The sequence below is a fragment of the Rattus norvegicus genome, chromosome 13 (genome assembly GCF_036323735.1).
Source record: "Rattus norvegicus strain BN/NHsdMcwi chromosome 13, GRCr8, whole genome shotgun sequence".
In the NCBI taxonomy this organism is placed as follows: domain Eukaryota; kingdom Metazoa; phylum Chordata; class Mammalia; order Rodentia; family Muridae; genus Rattus; species Rattus norvegicus.
The window spans coordinates 90,403,068-90,424,799 of NC_086031.1; the positions used below are offsets into that span (position 1 = coordinate 90,403,068).

General features: G+C 41.0%; 1 protein-coding gene across 1 annotated transcript in view; it reads left to right on the top strand.

Annotated features, from left to right (window-relative positions):
• Positions 1–21,466, top strand: part of Becn2 (beclin 2) — a 49,348-nt gene extending 27,882 nt beyond the window's left edge. Inside the window, exon 2 of the mRNA NM_001398868.1 lies at positions 21,231–21,466. Within this exon, the coding sequence (NP_001385797.1) occupies positions 21,231–21,270 (40 nt within the window). The 3' untranslated portion in view covers positions 21,271–21,466. The remainder of the gene's footprint in view (positions 1–21,230) is intronic.
• The last annotated feature ends 266 nt before the right edge of the window (positions 21,467–21,732 follow it).

A 21,732-nucleotide genomic window follows, 5' to 3' on the forward strand; every position in this document is an offset into this window, starting at 1 on the left:
ATGGGAGATCTTTCCATCTTCTGAGGTCTTCTTCAATTTCTTTCCTCAGTGTCTTGAAGTTCTTATTGTACAGATCTTTTACTTGCTTGGTTAAAGTCACACCGAGGTACTTTATATTATTTGGGTCTATTATGAAGGGTGTCGTTTCCCTAATTTCTTTCTCGGCTTGTTTCTCTTTTGTATAGAGGAAGGCAACTGATTTATTTGAGTTAATTTTATACCCAGCCACTTTGCTGAAGTTGTTTATCAGCTTTAGTAGTTCTCTGGTGGAACTTTTGGGATCACTTAAATATACTATCATGTCGTCTGCAAATAGTGATATTTTGACCTCTTCTTTTCCGATCTGTATCCCCTTGATCTCCTTTTGTTGTCTGATTGCTCTGGCTAGAACTTCAAGAACTATATTGAATAAGTAGGGAGAGAGTGGGCAGCCTTGTCTAGTCCCTGATTTTAGTGGGATTGCTTCAAGTTTCTCTCCATTTAGTTTAATGTTAGCAACTGGTTTGCTGTATATGGCTTTTACTATGTTTAGGTATGGGCCTTGAATACCTATTCTTTCCAGACTTTTATCATGAAGGGGTGTTGAATTTTGTCAAATGCTTTCTCAGCATCTAATGAAATGATCATGTGGTTCTGTTCTTTCAGTTTGTTTATATGATGGATCACGTTGATGGTTTTCCTTATATTAAACCATCCCTGCAGGCCTGGGATGAAGCCTACTTGATCATGGTGGATGATTGTTTTGATGTGCTCTTGAATTCGGTTTGCCAGAATTTTGTTGAGTATTTTTGCGTCGATATTCATAAGGGAAATTGGTCTGAAGTTCTCTTTCTTTGTTGGGTCTTTGTGTGGTTTAGGTATAAGAGTAATTGTGGCTTCATAGAAGGAATTCGGTAGGGCTCCATCTGTTTCAATTTTGTGGAATAGTTTGGATAATATTGGTATAAGGTCTTCTATGAAGGTTTGATAGAATTCTGCACTAAACCCGTCTGGACCTGGGCTCTTTTTGGTTGGGAGACCTTTAATGACTGCTTCTATTTCCTTAGGAGTTATGGGGTTGTTTAACTGGTTTATCTGTTCCTTATTTAACTTCGATACCTGGTATCTGTCTAGGAAATTGTCCATTTCCTGAAGATTTTCAAGTTTTGTTGAATATAGGTTTTTATAGTAAGATCTGATGATTTTTTGAATTTCCTCTGAATCTGTAGTTATGTCTCCCTTTTCATTTCTGATTTTGTTAATTTGGACGCACTCTCTGTGTCCTCTCGTTAGTCTGGCTAAGGGTTTATCTATCTTGTTGATTTTCTCAAAGAACCAACTTTTGGTTCTGTTGATTCTTTCTATGGTCCTTTTTGTTTCTACTTGGTTGATTTCAGCTCTGAGTTTGATTATTTCCTGCCTTCTACTCCTCCTGGGTGTATTTGCTTCTTTTTGTTCTAGAGCTTTTAGGTGTGCTGTCAAGCTGCTGACATATGCTCTTTCCTGTTTCTTTCTGCAGGCACTCAGCGCTATGAGTTTTCCTCTTAGCACAGCTTTCATTGTGTCCCATAAGTTTGGGTATGTTGTACCTTCATTTTCATTAAATTCTAAAAAGTTTTTAATTTCTTTCTTTATTTCTTCCTTGACCAGGTTATCATTGAGTAGAGCATTGTTCAATTTCCACGTATATGTGGGCATTCTTCCCTTATTGTTATTGAAGACCAGTTTTAGGCCGTGGTGGTCCGATAACATGCATGGGATTATTTCTATCTTTCTGTACCTGTTGAGGCCCGTTTTTTGACCAATTATATGGTCAATTTTGGAGAAAGTACCATGAGGAGCTGAGAAGAAGGTATATCCTTTTGCTTTAGGATAGAATGTTCTATAAATATCCGTTAAGTCCATTTGGCTCATGACTTCTCTTAGTCTGTCTACATCTCTGTTTAATTTCTGTTTCCATGATCTGTCCATTGATGAGAGTGGGGTGTTGAAATCTCCCACTATTATTGTGTGAGGTGCAATGTGTGTTTTGAGCTTTAGTAAGGTTTCTTTTACATATGTAGGTGCCCTTTTATTTGGGGCATAGATATTTAGGATTGAGAGTTCATCTTGGTGGATTTTTCCTTTGATGAATATGAAGTGTCCTTCCTTATCTTTTTTGATGACTTTTAGTTGAAAATTGATTTTATTTGATATTAGAATGGCTACTCCAGCTTGCTTCTTCTGACCATTTGCTTGGAAAATTGTTTTCCAGCCTTTCACTCTGAGGTAATGTCTGTCTTTGTCTCTGAGGTGTGTTTCCTGTAGGCAGCAGAATGCAGGGTCCTCGTTGCGTATCCAGTTTGTTAATCTATGTCTTTTTATTGGGGAGTTGAGGCCATTGATATTGAGAGATATTAAGGAATAGTGATTATTGCTTCCCGTTATATTCATATTTGGAAGTGAGGTTATGTTTGTGTGCTTTCATTCTCTTTGTTTTGTTGCTAAGATGATTAGTTTCTTGCTTCTAGGGTATAGCTTGCCTCCTTATGTTGGGCTTTACCCTTTATTATCCTTTGTAGTGCTGGACTTGTAGAAAGATATTGTGTAAATTTGGTTTTGTCATGGAATATCTTGGTTTCTCCATCTATGTTAATTGAGAGTTTTGCAGGATACAGTAACCTGGGCTGGCATTTGTGTTCTCTTAGGGTCTGTATCACCATGTCATTCTATCTTGTCACAGATCCAACAATAAGGCTGACTCTTTCTGGACCAGAGCCCCCAAAACTGTGAGGCAAAACAACCTTTCATCTTTTTTAATTTGACCACCTCAAGTACATTGTTATAGTGGTAGAAGGTCGATTAACACAGCAGCACTAAACAGTATAACCTTGGGAAAAGCAGAAAGTCACTCAGAACCTCACTTTATCTTTTAACTGGAGATAAAAAGGTTTTCCTTGCAGATGAGGATTAGCAACAGTACATGGTATATACCACATGCTTAATAGAGACCAGAAATTATACTTTGCACAAGGGAACTGCTTCATAGCGAAATAAATTAGAAGACAGTTTTGGTTTACACATAAGTGCTTTTAACACGATTTACTCAATAGTAAAGTGCATATAGAATTATAAAAAATGTGCCCACATTTTCTCTTATTTAGTTTCTCCACAATTTCTGATCTTTTTAAAATTTTATTTGTTTGTGTGTGTGTGTCTGCATGTATTTGTGTGTGTATGCGTGTGCATGTATTTGTGTGTGCGTATGTGTGTGTGCATGTTTGTATGTGTGTGTACATGTATGTGTGTGTGCGTGTATGTGTGGGTGTATGTGTGTGTGTGCATGTGTGTGTATGTGTGTGTGTGTGTGTGTGTGTGTGTGTGTGTTTAGGTGCATGCATTTGGATATTTGTAGATGCCAACAAAGGTCAGAAGCCATCAGATCCCCTGGGGCTAGAGTTATAGGAGGTTGTAAGCTGCTTGACATGGGTGCTAGGAACTGAACTCTGACCTCTAGAAGATCAGCAAGCACTCCTAACCACTAAGCCATCTCTCCAGGCCTTGATTCCTCATCTTGATATGCAAAATAGTAATGTTTATACACAGTAGCAATGTCTGTCATTAAATATACACAAGAGATTGTCATGAGAGCCATTGAGATAAAATGCGTGAAAATACTTTTGAAACTCTAGAATGTACTGAGGTTGTATTTTTAGACTTATTTTCTCAGCATTAAATATCAGTATGCATAGACGACTCACCCTCTTGGTGTACTTACAGTGAAGTAAATGTGACCTTTGCACAAGTGTGTTGTATAGCAAGCCTCAAGGCAGGGTAGGTGGTAGACAAGAAAAGTTATTTCTTGTACAGATCTGTCCTGTCTGACAACCAGGCTCTCTTCCCTCATTTGTCTTCCAGTCACTCTGAGTAAATAGTTGCTACACACCATTGAGCACTGGAGATCATAAATCTTCCAGGAGAGTAGCTAATAATAATTTGGGTTCTGGGCATCAGAAAATGTTAAGCTAAAAGCCACAGATACATAGTGGGCAGTTCCTTCCCATCCCAGCTCTGGGACTTTTGTTTTGAAACAATGTGTTGGGGAGGGATCTGTGCACACTTGTTATAATCAGCCAAATCATGCAAAACTGCATGAGAAAAAACAAGCATCCATCCTTCCTCTGTGTCTTCCATTCTCAGTTGTCAGAATCACAAGATGCTGACTGCTTGATGCAAACACCTTCTGCCAGTTCCAGAGGCCCCATGGGTCTCCTCTTTTGGCTGATTTTAATTCCTGTCTTCCCCTGCAGCAATATCACAGACAACAATATCCTTCACTAAGTTCTGTGAGTACTTCTAATGAGTTACTGAACATAGTTTGGGAACCCCCTGAACTTGCAGTTGGTATTAGACACAAAGGGTGGCTTTGTGTCAATTCTTCCCTTGGACTGACATAAAATACATGGACTTGGTGGTTCAAACAATGTGAGTGTCTCTTTTTACTCTGTTCCGGAGACTGGATGTACAAGATCAGGCTGCTGATGGGTTTGCCCTCAGGCTTGTGCAGAAGCATCTTCTCACTTTGGCCTCCTGTGGTGGGGAGAGAGGTTCCAGATGCCTCTTTCTCTTTTGTAGGACTATTTTGCTTTTGCTTTACTAGGGTTCCACCCTCATAACTTTTTAAAATTAACTGCCCTGCCCCACGCAGCTAAAATCCCTTCCCAAGGAAATCATAAGCAACATTTTCTCTTCCCCTTAGAGATCTGATGACAAACTAAGAAGCAAGATTACTAAAATTCATTCTTGGGGAGCAATAAGTTTCTGGATCTTTCTTATAGAGTTTAGTGCTGTGGGTGTTCTTTACCCAAAAGACTACACCAAAAAAATTTAACCCATCAGACATGAAAGCTTGGGACACGGGACCATGGCCATGTGGATGGCCCCTCACTCCCCAGTCTTTCCCTCATATATACTGTACCCCTCCTCAGACCACATAAGTCAAGGCAGAGTCACGACAAAGAGAAAGTGATCTGAGCAAACCCATTCATTCATTGCCCATTCACACTTCTTGAGTGTGGAGTCAACGTGACCAGCTGCCTCATGCTCCTGCCACTGTGTTTTCCTGCAGTGATGGATGGCATCTTGGAACTGTGAGCCCAAATAAGTCCTTTTTTAAAGTTAAGTTGCATTGGTTGGGTATTTTATGACAACAGCATGACAAGCAGCTAACGTGCACAGGATTGGTGTTCTTAAGAATCAAGCTACAGAGGCCCCTTTGCTCCTTTTAATATGTAAGGATGCTATGAGAAAGCAAGCCCCCTTCATACACCAAACCAGCAGGACTTTGAACTTGGACTTTCTAGGCCTCACAGCTATGCGGAAAAAGTTCCAGTGCCTTCCCCGTTTTCCCTTTGCTGTCCCATGTGGAAAGGGTATCTTCCTAAACTAGGTCATGCCTTAGTTAACAGTGCAGTCACAGTTGTGTCTGTCACTCACTGGGAACAGAGGCCCAAGTAACCGCCAAATAGATCCCCATCCTCCGAGACATACACTGAGATGCAGCTTCCGGGTTAAGAGGGAGGGACTTTGGGGTCTGCTGAGTTCCATCACATCTGTAAGTGAGCCCTCTCTTCTGTCTACTGTGAGAATGGGCAGGGCTGTCAGGACTCAGGGAGGAGATAAGGGACCCAACGGAACCATTTGTGTTGGGTTCTTATTGGTCAGAAAGGGGACTCATGGTGTTAAAGCTATGGCGAGCTTTTGTGGGTTTTCCTACTCTGGGAACCATTGAAGTAATTTTATGGAACTCCTGTATAAAGGACATGTATACTTGGCATTTTTTATTAACAAACTAGACTGGGCAGGTTATGAGCTATTCTAACTTACATCTCTTCCGTAGGCCGGATGTTACTGCCAACTGAGTCTTGCTGTGTTTGCTCTGCTCCATGTGTCTCCTGCCCAGTCACAACAGGCTCTATCATTTTATTACCCAATCAGAGGCTATGGGAAGCAGCATTCTTTACAGCACATGGGTCAATACAATGCCCAAGTCCAGACTGCAACCCGATCTCGGGGCACAGAGCACAGCACGTGAACACACAGCGCACAAGACCAACCGCAACATTTCCCCTGAGGCTGCTGTACCTTCTGTATGGCTCCTTTGTGTGTTCTGCCAGCAATATTGGTGCACCCTTTAATTCCAGCAGTTGGGAGGCAGAAGCAGGTGGATCTCTGTGAGTTTGAGGCTACCCTGGTCTACAAAGTAAGTTCCAGGACAGTTAAGGCTACATATACACAGAAGCTTTGTCTTAAAAAACAAACCAAAAAAAAAAAAAAAAAAAAAAAAAAAGGAAGAAAAAGTTGTGTCCCGTAGTCCTTGTCACAGGGAGGCACTCAAGATCCAACCACTTTTTACCATGGAAGCTTGACTGTGGTGAGAAAGTCCTCAGTTCCTTCTCAAAGGAGAAAATAGAAATTCTTTTCTTGCAACACATTTCTAAACTTTTCCATCAGAAAAACCCAGTAATAGATTTTAACACCTATTATATAGTAGGTTATTAAAATAAAGTGTGTGGATACTGGCCCAGTTCCTGCGTGGACACAAAAATAGTGTTATGGTCTGTCATGCTGTAAAAAAATGTGGCATTTTAAGAAAACCAAAGCTAACAAAAAGTACCGCGTCTCAAAGTTGTACTACATCCTGCATCTGTGCGAGCCTTTGGTACAGTGGGATGCTTCACAGGTACGAAGACAGCATGGAATTGTCTGGTGATATATTATATTTTAGTGAGGGGGAATTCAAAGAATAAATTAAGAAATAACATATTTATTTTTGCTCTCTTCTCCTTGTTTTGGATCCATTGGCATCCTTAAAGTATTTCTCATATATGAACATATGGTATTTAGAAAAATATTTGTTTAAAGAAATTATTTACATGAGCATTTCGCTTACATATATGTTTATATACCATGTGCATGCCAGGGTCTGCAGAGGGCAGAAGAAGCATGAGATCCCCTGGCACCAGAGTTATGGATGGTTGGGAACCACTGTGAGGGTGCTGGCAACTGCTATGTAAGAATGGTAGGCACTTTTAACTACGGAGCCATCTCTCCAGCCCCAAACATATGGTGTTTGTGCCTCTGGCTTGTTTTGCTTAATGTAAGGATTTCCAGTTGTATTTATTTCCCTGAAAATGCCACATGGCATCTGACTATTTTGCATATCTGAGCGTGTTCTGTCTTCATTTCCAGCCTTCCTACTCAGGGCATGTTTGTGAGGATTCACGGAAGACAGTCTAGGGCAGAGGCAACATACTTCCGCTTCTTTCCGGAAGAGACCCTGCCTCTTTCCACTCTGGAGAATCGTTTAATTGGTGACACATGCGGGTACTTGTGAACGGGTTCTGAGTGGCTGGATCCAATTTAAGAGTCCCGTGAAACTTGAAATTCTCGGTTTTCTTGAGCCATATGAGAGTTGAACAGCCCTGGAAGGGAACGGAGCCACTGATAGCGAAGGGTTAAAAATAATGTCTTCTTCTCTCTGGTTTTCTGCTCCCCACTCCATTCCCCTTCATGGGACAGAAAAGAATGAGAAAAGGAGAGAAGTAGCAGAATAAACATTCTACTGCTAGGCAGTGATCCAGAGTGATTTTTAACATCATAAGAGTGACAGGATCCATCGTGATGTTCCCATATTCCCAGCCATTAGCCTACTGACTGAGGTGGCACCAGGGACCTGCATATCAATCGACTGAAGTGCATAGGAGCCTTGCCACAGCATTGACTATGGAAGCAGGGGAGGGGGGCAATTGAACCTTCATGTGGGTGAAAATGACATCCAAATTGACCCTGAGATGAAGGACAAACATCTAGTCAATGAAGTGCTTGGCAATTACTTAGAAACAAACCATCTGCTGAAAAAAGAAACCAGTAAAGTTGACATTAGGTGTGAGACTATCTGCAGAATCAGAGTACTTGTTGACGAATGATAGTGGAAGAGATTCAAGAGAAAACACTTAGTCATAGAGACTGATGCGTAGTCTCAGGAATGCTGCATGCTGTTATCCCACAAGAGTGATGTGGTGTGCAGACTGAAAGACCCGTAAGCCTGAAGTAGGTCTCTCACGATGCTTGGATGTCAGCTGAAACCGAAGTGCGGAGTTAGTTAATAGATGGAAGCCTATACAGAGTAGCAAAACCAGTATCCAAATCTTTGCCAATGCTATAATTTGCTGTCGCTCTCATGACCAGATTTGGTTGTATCCACACAAACATGCAGTGAGCCCCAAGTGATCAGAGAAATGACACTGCCTTCTGCCCCGCCACTGTTGCGTTGAGGGGAGCCGTGTGGTGGAGGGTGTGGTTGAGCATCTGAGGAGCATGGTGGCAGGCACCACACACTGTCTGGAGGAGTGCGGAAGGAGCGCTGGGAGGACGGGAGGGTGTTTGGAAGCCAAGGTAAGCAGGTGTCAGTAGATGTAGGAGCAGGGTGTCACCAGAAAAGATGGCATGGAAATGCAAGGAAGCAAATAAATAATACTGGGATGGCTATGGAAGTGCACACACAGACCGTAAGTGGAAATGGATTGGGGATGAGGGGGAGGGGAGACATCAGCCTCTGCGTGGGTTCTACCCTGGTTACTGACATCTGCGTAGAGCCTTACGTTAAGTAAGCCAGTGATCTATGACTGAGACGCTCTCTCTGCAGCCTTCTATCCTGAAGTTCTCATTTGTTGAGAAACAGTTTTCTGTGAAGTCCCCAGGAACCGGATGCTTATGGTCAAGATTTAACTGGTAGAACTAGAAGCACTTGAGGGCTCGCCAGCACTCAGGAGGCAGAAGCAAGTGGATCTTTCTGAGTTTAAGACCAATCTGGTCTACAAAGAGTTCCAGGATAGCCAGGAAGCCAGGAAGCCAGGAAGCCAGGGCTACACAGGGGAAATTAAGATGTCTGTCTTAGTAAACAAAAACAAACAAACAAAGAAAAAACAATTAGAAACTCTTATCTTTTAGAGAAGATAGGTATCTCTTCTGTCTAAAATAAAAGATAATTAAAGGTCAATTTGATTTTAAGCTACCATTTGTCTATTGCTTTTTATTTATACAACCCAGTTTTTCATCCTTTCTCCCCTATCCTTGGCTTCTAAATAATTATTTTTAAATAATTTATTTTTATGTAATTGTGTGTATAGGTGGTATGCATGTCTGTGTGTGGGGTTGTGTATGTGAGCAGAGCTGTCCATGAAAGCCATAAGAGGATGTTGAATTCCCTGCAGCAGGACTTAGAAGTGGATCTCCCAGTGTGAGCTCTGGGAATGGATCTGGGACTGTGGAAGAGTAGCAATGCCGCTAACCACTGAAGAATCTGTCCAGTCCCCGAATGAATTATTCTTAAACCTTCTGTCTTCTTATTAGCTTATTGGCTATTTAACCTTTCACTGTTTATTGAATGTTTACATGTGTTATTATATGCATCTTTGATACTTTTACATTTATTTATTTATTGTGTGTGTGTGTGTGTGTGTGTGTGTGTGTGTGTGTGTGTGCGCACATGTATCAGGGTGTGCATGTGGTCAGAGGACAACTTATGTGTGTGTTCATGGAATGGACCCAGACCGTCATACTTGGCAGCTTTTACTGACTAGGCCAGCTCCTCAGCCCAAGGGAAGAGATTTATTAAAATCTAAACTCAATCAATACCTTCATTCTAGACCAATGCCCTTGATGATGTGACTTTAAATTTTCTCTTCTTATATCTTTCTCTATATAACCCATGTATTTATATTGTCCAGTTTTCAAAGGATAGACCCACATATTAGGTCTTTTTTGTTGAATCTCCTTGTTTTTCTTTCTTTTTTTTTTTTTTTTTGGCATTTATGAGCTTTCATTTGGGTCCATTTACTTTTGTGTATTCTGAGTCAGGATCTCCCTGTTGTCCAGGCTTACATCAGCCTCCTGAGTGGGTGGTGCTGTATGTGTGCCCAGCTTCACTTACCTTGCTCATGAAAACCGTCGATACAGGGCCTCTTTATGTAGCCCTGGCTGTCCTGGTACTCTGTGTAGACCAATATAACCTCAAATTCAGAGATCTGTGCCTCCTAAGTGCTGCGATTAAAGGTATGTGCCACTATGCCTACCCCATCCCTCTGGGCTCAGCTTTTTGTTTCGTTTTGTGTTTTTTGGTGTGTTGTTGTGGTGGTGGTGGTGGTGGTTGTTGCTGTTGTTGTTTTGCTCTGCTAGTGATGGGATAATCTTCTGCCCCTGACCTACTTCCTTAAGCCTAACAAATAATAGTTTTGTTTTTTTCTTTTCCCTTAATGGTTTGAAGTAATTAAAATAATTTGAATCTACTTCTTCCTTTCCTCATCCACCAGATTTGTGTTGGTGAAAGTTTAATCATACTATTTTTTCTTCTTTTGAGGCAGCATCTTACTATACAGTGGTTCAGGCAAGTCTCCAACTCAAAACTCATGGTCCACCTGCCTCAGCCTCCTGTCAACCAGAGACTGGATTCTCTGCGTAGCCTCAGCTGTCCTGGAACTCACTCTGTAGACCAGGCTGGCCTCAAACTCAGAGATCCACCTGTCTCTGCCTCCCTAGTGCTGGAATTTAAGGTTTGTACCACCACCACCACCACCAGGCTTCCACTGTTAATTTTTTTTTTTGAAGTTTGTAGGCATTTTCTCTGGTTATTGTTGGGTTGTGACTTTTGGTTTCTACATGTGAAGTCTCAAATTTAATTTTTCACCAGAGTGTGTTAGTTATTTTTGTGTCTCTTTCAGAAGGTGGCAGTCTGTCACAGCTGACAACACAGAATGTCACCATGGCAGCAGGAGTGGTGAGCCATGGCTAACTAGTTACATGGCAGCAGACCAGGGAGCAGGGAGCTCTAGGCAGAAACATTGATACATTATAACCTTCAAGAGCCCACCCCTGTGATTTATTTCCTCCAGATGGGCCCTACCTCCTAAAGGTTCCAGTCTTTCAAAATAGCACCACTCAGGAGATAATCACTGGAGATGTGAGCCACTTGGGGACACTCAAGATTCAAGCCATAACATATAGTTGATTCTTCCTTTCCTCCCTCCCTCCCTCTCTCCCTCCTTCCCTCCCTCCCTCCCTCCCTCCTTCCCTCCCTCCCTCCTTCCCCATCTCTCTCTCTCTCCATGTATTCTACTAAAATGTTCTTGTTCCTTAGTTCCTCTCACACATTAAACAGAATCATTCTGTAGCCTGTGTGCATTCTCTCATCGTCTTGAATACTGATGATTTCTTTTTGTTATTTACTGTTTCTCCTATATTTTCGGCACATGGTCTTACCTGTTTGAATGCTTAGTAACTTTTCATTGAGTGTCATACATAGTACACTAAAAACAAACAAACAAAACAATAACAAAAACAGGGAGAAAGAAAACCCAAAAGGTTCTGACTGCTAAAGTTTTCCAGATAGAATATTAATTTGTTTGCTGCTGTTACACATGACTGAGCAGCAGCAGTTCGGATGGAAACCATCACCTAGAACTCATCAGAGCAGAGGACCTAGAACTTTCTAGGGCTTGTCTGTTTCAGGTTCTTCCTATTCCTTCTGTGCTACTCTTAGCAGTATCTTGCCCAAAAGCGTAGGAGCTGACAAAATGGCTCAGATTCTTGATTCCTCTCTCCAAATTCCTCCTGCTTAACTCCTGATCACAAACGCATCCTGTATTAGTATACCATGAGGTATTCAAGCATTTGTGGTACTGAACTTTATTTTCTTCAGCTTCTCAGTTGAGTTTTGAAAAAGAATTAATCAGCAAATGGTACATGTTTTTTATGCCTTATTTTTCCTTTCCCCCTCCTTCCCTCCCCCCCCCTTTTTTTTGGTGATGGGGTCTTAGATACTTTGTAAACTTGGTTTACATGTACTGGAACTCAGTACATGCACCAAGCTGTTGTTCTCAAACTCATATAGACCCACCTTCCACTGCTTCCAAAGCACTGGGCCAGCATCACCACACCTGGCTACATTTTTTAAGTATTTTATTTTACTTTCCTCCCAATGAGTTCAGATTCTAAAATGAGAGACTATTTTATCTGTCATATGCTCTCATTTCAGAGCATGGCAGGATACATGGCAAGTAAATATTTGATAAGTAAATCAATAGCTGCCCTCTTTTTCCACTTGGGTTTGGATGTAGTGAATATTATGCTATTTTTAAAACCACTTATCAGATGTCTTAGTTTGGGTTTTACTGCTGGGAAGACACGCATGACCAAGGCAACTCTTATAAGGTCAACATTTAATTGGGACTGGCTTACAGTCCAGAGGTTTAGTTCATTATCATCATGGTGGAAACCATGGCAGCTCACAGGCAGACATGGTACTGGAGGAGCTGAGAGTTCTACATCTTCATCTGAGGCAGCAGAACTAGACTGTCACACGGAGCATAGCTTGGTCATATGAGACCTCAAGGCCACCTCTACCATGACACGCTTCCTCAAGCAAGGCCACACACACTCTAGTAAGGCCACACCTCCTATAGTACCACTCTATATGGGCCAAAGATTCAAACACAAGAGTCTATGGGGGTCATATCTATTCAAACCACCATGCCAGAAGTTGAGAATAATGTCAATTATGAACACATTATACCAAACAGGGCAAGGGGATTTATTCATAGTCAGTTGGCCAGAATTTAAACCAGTCAATATTTCTATCCCTGAGGAAGAATATTTTAACACAGGAATGACCAGTTCATTGTTGACTTGGTGACTTTAGTCATTTTATTGCTTCCAAGTTTCTGAACGTAGGACTTGGGAAATAGCTCAAGAGCCAGACAGCTTGCACAAGACCAAGGCCCTGGTCTTGATCCACAGCATCAAATGCCTATTAATCCAGCTCTCCAGGGTTAGAGAAAAAAGAACAAAAAAAATTCAAAGTCATCCTTGGCTTCATAGGAATTACAAGGCTAGCCTGGGATACATGAAACCATCTTAAAATACAAAATTTCCCTTGCCTGAATTCTAAAGAGGACTACATCCAGTACCTGCCCTGGACACTTCATATAACAATGTTCAGACAGTGGAGGTTGTAGGGTTGTGAGTAGAGAATGGGACAGTTTATGGAGGGCTATGCTCTTAAGTATTTTGTTCTCTTAGACTCTTTCTACATGAGAACCCTGGGTCATTAGTCACTTTGTATTTCTGTGATAGAGCATCATGGTCAAGACAACTTATAAAAGAGAGTGTTTAATTGAGTGTTAGAGAGTTAGAGTCCATGATGAGCAAAGACATGATGGCAGGAACATCTGAGATCTCACATCAAAATTGTAAGCGGGAGACAAAGACTCCGGGGATGGTAGGAAGATTCAGAAACCCCCAGTCTGCTCCCAGCGACACACCTCCTCCAACAGAGCTATACTTTCAATTCCTTCCCAAACAGCCAACAACTAGGGACTAAGGATTTTAATATACGAGCTTATGGGGGCCATTCTCATTCAGACCACCACACTGGGTAAACATTTATTTGGACTAGATTGTTTTGTCTTACACTCTGATAAACTGGTCAGGAAACTGTGGTAGGAAAATTCTCAAAATTTATTTCTTCAATATAGGCTCTGTGTTTAATTTGGTTTCTCTGCTAAGGCATAAATTCTATTGAAGACAGATAAGGTCTCATAATTATTGTCTCTTCTACGTTAACAGCTTGAATATTGTTGAGACTTGGTGCTTAATAGATGTTAGTTACATCACATGGTTCTCCCCTCTGTGCTACGCCACACTTCAGAGGTACTACAACCTGTTTCATGTTTATCTCCTAAATCCAGCCCGGGATAAAGAAGAGTAAACAAATAACTCTTTTAGAGAATAAATGTTAAAAGATTTCTCATATTCCTGGGATAATCTCCAAAGGAATTAACAATTTAAACCAACGGAACACTCTTGCTTTTAAAAAGAGAGTTGGCAGGGAAGTTCCAGTTGAAGATGTAGAGGTTTTAGTTAGTGAAGTCGTTGTGGAAAAGGACAAAGGAACATACAACGTGAAAATAGGTCAAAAAGAAGATTGTCCCACAACCCGAAGCAAGCTGACAGACACGCTTGTCCAGAATGGCCTCTTTTATCCCTGTTGTAGGTGATGACTTCATCTCCTCCCATTGGCAAGCTTGATTTCACATTCTGATGTGATTGGACAATCAATGCAAAGTGGAAGGAGGAGGTTCAGGAATTATGGGTCCTTTACTAGGCTGAGCCCTTGTTAGCCTCAAAGGCAGATTACCTTTGATAGAGAATAAGCTGTTTGTTACAGGTGAAATTAGTGATCAGTAAAGGGAAGTGACACATTGAAGTACCACATACTGAGAGATGGATTCATGAAAGTCAAGGACAGGCTGAGGCTTCTTATGTGGAAAGGCTTTCAGGGCAATTCCAAAGCTCAGTGGAGAGCACTCCTCTTTATTCAGTCTCTCTCTGTCTCTCTCTCCTTCCTCTTCCTCTTCCTCTTCCTCTTCCTCTTCCTCTTCCTCCTTCTCCTTCCTCCTTCCTCCTCCTCCTCCTCCTCCTCCTCCTCCTCCTCCTCCTCCTCCTCCTCCTCCTCCTCCTCCTCCTCCCCATCTTCTTCTTTTGAGGCAGAGTTTCTCTGTGCAGCCTTGGCTGTACTGGCACTCAGTTTGTAGAGCAGGCTGACCTCAAACTCACACCAATTCACCCACTTCTCCTCTCTCGTGTTGGAATTGAAGATGTGCACCACCATACCCAACTCTCATTCACATTCTTATTTGCTGATTATTTTAGATGTCAACGAATTCCAAGGTCTTAAGAGTCAGTGGTTGTCAACCTGTGGGTAGAGACCCCTCTGGGGGCTCAAATGATCCTTTCACAGGGGCTGCCTAAGACCAGGAAAAATAATATTTACATCACAATTCATAACAGTAGCAAAATTGCATTTAGAAGTGGCGAGAAAATAATTTAGGAAGAATTATTTTATGCTCGGGAGTCACCATAACATGAGGAACTGTATTAAAGGGTCATAGCATTAGGAAGGTTGAAAACCACTGACTTAAATGAATTCCTGATGACAATGAAGAACTTTTTTTAACTCCTTACATTCATGATTATTTTTGCTCTTGCCTAATTATTAAGTGTGCTAAGCCCTGGGGAGATGGCTCAGTGGTTATAGGTGTTTGCTGTCATTGCTGACAACCTGAATTCAGTTCCCAAGACTACATTATAGAAAGAGAGAACAGAGTTTAAGAAATAATCCTCTCATGAGGTGCATATGTCATGATGCCCCCAAACCAATAAATAAAAATATAATTACGATGATGATGATGATAAAATAATCTGGTTGATGTGTCAAACATGTTAGGAGTGTAGCATTTTTTTTTACAAATTTAAAAACAATTTTATTTTCTATTATTTTTTGAAATTAGTGTATAGAGAATATAAGTTCAGTGTTTTCAGAGGTCAGAAGATCCTCAAGATCTGGAGTTCCAGGCATTTATAAGCCTACAGATCAGTTGGCTCTAGGAGTTGCCCTTGGGTCCTCTGGAAGAGTCAGACTTAGTTTGTAATTGCCAAGCTGCCTCCAGCAGGAATTTCTTTTACTATTACACTGACATGGAAGTTTAGGGTGACCCATTGTCTATTCTTCATTCCAGAATTATAATGTTAATCATTCTTAGGAAAATATGTATCCCTGCTTGCTATCTCGGTCAAATGACACTGCTCTTGGGACTCTGCCAATCAAGAGGGTCATCACCTGATGCAGACCCTCAGTCTTGGATCCCTGGAATCATCCAATAAAATAAATCTGTGTTTCTAATAGAGATTGTAAACGTTTGTTCCTGTCTGTCCCCCTGATTTTGCCTTGAAAGAAATAAGTCTGTGTTTTGTCGTTAACAGTGTGAGTTAGTCAGAGTACTCATTGAATGCCACAGATTCTCTACCATTTTAGAACTGTTAGACTGTTAGGTGGCATTTCGTGGTATCATTCTGGGTGAGATCCTTATATTTTCAGCAAAAGTGACTCATGTTATTTCCTGGCTAGAGAATTTGTTTGCATATAAGCCCCTCCAGCAACCTCCTTCCTGTTGAGTTGGGTCTATTTTGACCTGATTAATAAACTCTTGCTGACTCACAGTAAATATTCACTATTGAGAAAAATATCTTTTTTTTTGAGAAAAATATCTTTTGTGGGTGGTTTTGGTGATTAAGATTTTGAGTCTGCTTATAGCCATCTGTATCAGTGTTCTACCATAGGAATAAAACATAAACACGAAACATATACACACACTATATACACAGACATACAATACACATATGCTGAATATGAACATACACTACACACACTCTATATACACCACACGCACTGCACACACACATACTACATATCCAGGAGGCAGGCTTTGAAGTTTCAAAAGCCTGTGCCATTCTCACCTGTCTCTTTCTTTCTACCCTGTGCTTTGTAGATCAGAAGTAAACTCTTAGCTATTGCACTATAGCTGCCTGCCATGTTCACTGCCATAATGACCATGGACTCTAACCCTCTGAAACCATGACACCTAAATTAAATGCTCTCCCTTGGTCATTGTATCCTAACATAAAAGAAAAAAGAATAAGACAATAGCTCATAACCGTCTTTCACTTTTGAGTGTGTGCTCACTCACTAGAGAGACAAACTTAACTCTAGGACCTCTGATCTTACCAACCTCTTGTCGCACTGGGCTACAGCAATGCCAGATTCTATGTGTGGTGACCTTGCCAAGACTTCTTCTGTCTCTTCTAAGTCACTTCCAAGCTCACTTTTTTTTGGTAACCCCACTTCTTCTTCGGTCTGGTTTCTAAAAACTGCTTTCTCTTCTGTCTCTTACAAAGTCCTGTAAACTAATTACTTATATCAAATATTTAGCATATTATTAGCATCTTCTGCATTTACTTAGTCATTAGAATTTATCCTTAAAAATATCATCTAAATTTGTCACACATCTGCCTCTACTTAATTCAGTGTGTGTTTCGTGCTGCATTGCCCTCAAGAGGAAAGTAATGGCCGATGCTTCAAGACTTCCAGTTTCTCTTCCATTCCAACAACTTCTCTCTCTCTCTCTCTCTCTCTCTCTCTCTCTCTCTCTCTCTCTCTCTCTCTCTCCTTCCCTCCCTCCCTCCCTCCTTCCCTCCCTCCCTCCTTCTCCCTTCCTTCCTTCTCCCTTCCTTCCTTCTTCCTTCCTTTCTTCCTCTCTTTCTTTTGAGATAGGAGCTATCTTTACAGTCCTGGCTAGCCTGAAACTCATTATTTGATGATGATGGCCTCGAACCCATACATACCCATACAGAAGAGGTAGAATCTATCTCCTGAGTACTGATCCAACAATTTCTGTCATGGAGTTATTGCTTGTGTGCATGTTTTCTGTGCTCTGTGCCTCTAATTCATCTTCATGAGTCTAGCATTTTTTGTTACTATTGATTTGACATTTAATACTTAGGGGACAGATCAGCATGGTTCGCCACTAAGACAATTAGACAGGAACCCATGACTAACAGGTCACATTTCACTGTTAATTCTTTTTCTACCTCTACATTGAGGCTGTTTAGGGAGACAAGCTTGGTGAGGTAGCACTGACTGTAATTCCCACACTTGGGAGGCTGAGGCAGGAGGATTGTCCTGTCTTTGATATCAGCCTGTGCTGTGCAGTGAGCACTAAGCTAGCCCCTCCCACCCTCCCAGTTAACCAATCACACAAAACAAAACAAGAAAAGGGAAAAAAACAGAAATAAAGAAAGAACGGTTTTCACTTCATTCCATTCTACATCACGAGCCTCTTGACCACAAAGAATAAACAGGTAGTTAAAATATGCCAGTTAGCATGAGTTTATTTATGCCAATACATATGAAAGTAAAGAAGATAGGAAAACAACCCAGTGCCCACCAAGTTCAAAGTCCTTGTTAAGACTCAGTCATTTCATCAGTAATAAAGAATAGTAATGACGACTCAGTGGGGACTCTGGCTGTCTCTGTAGACACAACTATCTTTCCTACTTGAAGATGGACACACAGGGAGGGAGGCTTGCCTTGGCTGCATCTTACTACTTCTTGCTTACTTTCTATCTCTCATACTGAGACTCAGACGGTTAGGCCAGCCACTTCCTGGGTGCATCATCTCTTCTCTGGCTTCCCTTTGCCCTGTCTGTCAATCTGTCCCTGGAAGCAAGGTGAGCAGCTGTGGTCAGTCTTGGGAGCTCTCAAGGCAGAGAACATGATTTCCTGTATGGAGGTCTGCCTGATCACCGGAGGAAACTTAAGTCCTGCTTTGGAGTATAGAAACTAACAGAACGCTGTAATGCTGCTAGCTGAAGATCTTTGTTTTCCAGTGGCAGAAAATACTCCCACAGAGCTATGAGGATTCTGAAGCTTTGCCGTCACCGTTCTGGGGTTGTTTGTCTTGGATGCTGCCTGCCATCTATGCACTTGATAAAGAAATAAAAGTAAAAGAAGATAGAGGTGTAGGTGAAGCCATTGTTCCATGAATGTCATTGAATTAGACATTCTGAGTTGACCTTTATAATGTCCATCTTTATTTAAGTTGGAGAGTCAGATGCAATTTCAAAATGTTTGGTCCTGGAGATTGAGGTCATTGCTTCCAAGACGGTTTGTGAAGCCACACAAGAACGTTCTGGACTAGAAATCAACCCTGTCTGTCTGCTCAGTATTTCTGCTGTACCTAAGGATTTCTTACCTATGGCAGTGTGGGGTGGAGGAAGGTAGAGTTGAGTTGAATTAAGTTTTCAGTAGATCTGTGGCCCAGTTATCCATCTTGTAAAACAATACCCCCTTTACTAATGTTCCTATTAAGGGAAATAAAAATGAATTATAAGTAATCTTTACCTTGCTATGACTTAACTGCATATATTCCTATAGAACTATGTTATCATGATTTTTAAAAACCATTGAGCTATAGGACCCAGACACAGCTGATCAAATAAGATTACTGACTTGTAGATTCAGAAAGTCCACTTTACTAAGTCTCTGCTAAAACCCCAAATGACAACTTTGAAGAAAGTGTGCCTTAGACTTCTCCCTACAAGGGCGCTCACCTTATGCATGTGTGAATACCTTCCTTCAGAAGTAAGTCCTGCCATGCATCCAAATTGCTATAGAAAAACAAAAATGTATTCCGTGTGGTTCCCAAGCAAGGCTTTGTACTACGTGCTTTGGGTTCTTTGAATGGGATAGCTTCTTCAGCCTCTGCATGGCAAATTGGAAAGGGGGTTCGTACAAAGGTAGTTTGATGGCTTAGATGTCTTTCAGAATAAGTTCTAAACTTCAGACTCCAAATGGGGTTCAGTGGGGCTGGGGTATAGTTCAGTGACAGAACACTTGTTAGTGTCCTCAAGGTCTTGGCTTTGATCCTCAGCATTGCAAACAGAGCTTGAAACCAAAGGGACTTTGCAGACAAGACACGGGTGTATTTACTATAGATTTGAGGCATGGATCTGAGATAGGGCAATGGGTGAATACTATAGGCTCCTAACCAGCTATAGTCCAGGATATGGTCTATATGACATCTCAACAGTGATTGCTTATTCTCTCAAAGTCTTTACATCCTGGTGACAAACTGTTTTGTTTTTTGTTTTTTGTTTTTTTTTTGTTTAAATCATCAGATAGGATTAGTATTGCAAAGATGGTTGTTGGATGAAAAACTCCACAGTGGTCGAAGCTCTGCAGGTCAACTGTAGTTCCCTTATTCATTGTTTACAGCTGGACCTGCCTTCCAAGATCAAGCTGAGGGGAAAAGAAATGGCTAGCTTCACAATATGAGAAAGTTTTATGATACTCATGCTTGGAAAAGAAAGCCTTAGTGTTTGGTTACATAAAAGAATTGATCACTATAAAGCCCCCCTCCATTCAGCCTTTTATTGACCAATTTAGTTAATTGTCTGAAGATTGATATGCCCAGATATAAGTTTATCCAGTTTATATAAGGGTGTATTAGAAACTCAAATGTCCCTTGGACCAGAATTAAGTCAGTAGTTGCATATAACAAAAGAAAATTCAGAGAACTTATTAAATCTTACATTTCTTACCTTTTATGTTTATTTATTTTAAATGTTTGTTATTTGTTAATTTAGTGTGTGTGTGTGTGTGTATGTGCATGTATGCATGTGTATACCACACACAAACATGCGTGCCAGGGCACATTTGTAGGAGTCAAAGAGTAGTTTGCTGAGTCAGTGTTTCTTTCCATCCTGCAGGTCCTGGGGGTTGAACTCAGGTTTTAGGTTTGATGTTGCGTGTCTTCACCCACAGCCATTTTGCAAGACAGGGTCTCATGTAGTCCAGGTTTGTCTTGCAGTTGCTATGTGGATAGAGATAACAGAATTCCTGACTCCTTACCACCTAAGTTCTGGGATCCTAGGTATGCAGTTCCTCATACATCACATTTCTCTTTGTTAATTTCCAACAGAAGCCAAGTGATCAGTGAACTTTTACAACCCCAAGTATAAGACTGCCGAGGGTCAAAAATAAGAGGACTCAATTTCACAGTTTTGAGAAACTTCTTTAGAATACCCATCTAGTTACCATAAAAAGCAATGCATTCTAGTTCATTCAAAGGTGGGGATTCTCTCAAATGAAAAACGTAGGCTTGGGGTTGAGGGTAGCCTCCCTTATTTCATTAAGGTTAGAAATGACAGGCGGCTCTCTGGTTAACGGGTTATAAGGGGACAAGGAAGGGTGTGACTCCATAGCAAACTGGAAATCGAGGGATACAGAATAAATTTATCCAATCTATGCTGTCAGTCAAAATGCTTATAACAGAGTACAGCAGTTCATTGGGAATTCAAAGGCAAGGAGAAACTCTACAGTATCCACAGGGCTGTTGGTAGGGTGGAGTGTGAATAATAACAATAATAATAACTGTATTTTCATTACAGGAACTCTATGTAGGGAGAAAGGCACATTTTCACATGAAAATGTGAAGAAATAATATTTAAAATTAAGATATTTAAATTTAAAACTTAGGGGATTTTTAAACAACTTAAAATATTGGAATTTAATTATAATGGAACTTGAAATTTAATTTAATGGAATTAAAAATAACTTTAAAATAATGGAATTTAAAAGTAATGGAATAGAATTTGGAGAGAGAAACCCTTACAAGAGTCACGCATTTAGGGCAGAAATATTCATTTCAAAAGGATAGAATTCCTGCGACAGATGGACCCTGGATCTAATTCTATAAGAAATTCTCACTGTCTTTCTTTTTCTCTTTCTTTTTTAATTTTCTCCCTCTGGAACTTAGTTCTACAAGTTTCTACAAGCAAATAGAAATCCCACGCTAAAGGAATCCAGATCACTCGAGAAGAGCGACAGGTCAGTGGGATACGAGCCTCTGCCCATCCCATGCTCAATGAGATACTCCTGACAAGCCAGTAATGGTGCGTTAATAAAACACCCCTTTCAAAGAGTAAGATCAATCAACAGAATGTGATCGAAGGGTGTCAGAGTCTCAGATAAAGCAGAGCAGATTCCAGGGACACAGTGCCTGGAGCAACACAAAAGCAGAAGCTTCCACACAGCTTTCATTTCTCTTGCTGAGCTTGTGAGACTCAAAGACATTAATTTTCACGTTATGTTCCACAGGACCTTGGTAGCATTTCTTACACGCTCCTTAAAGACAGCATGGGAGTGGGGGTTGGGCTGGGGGCATTTCCAGTGTGTCTCAGTTCTGTCATTTTTAGGCTCACAAAGTATAGCATTTGCAGAGTGTAGCTACAATTCTACATTCCCCTTCCTTTTCTGTG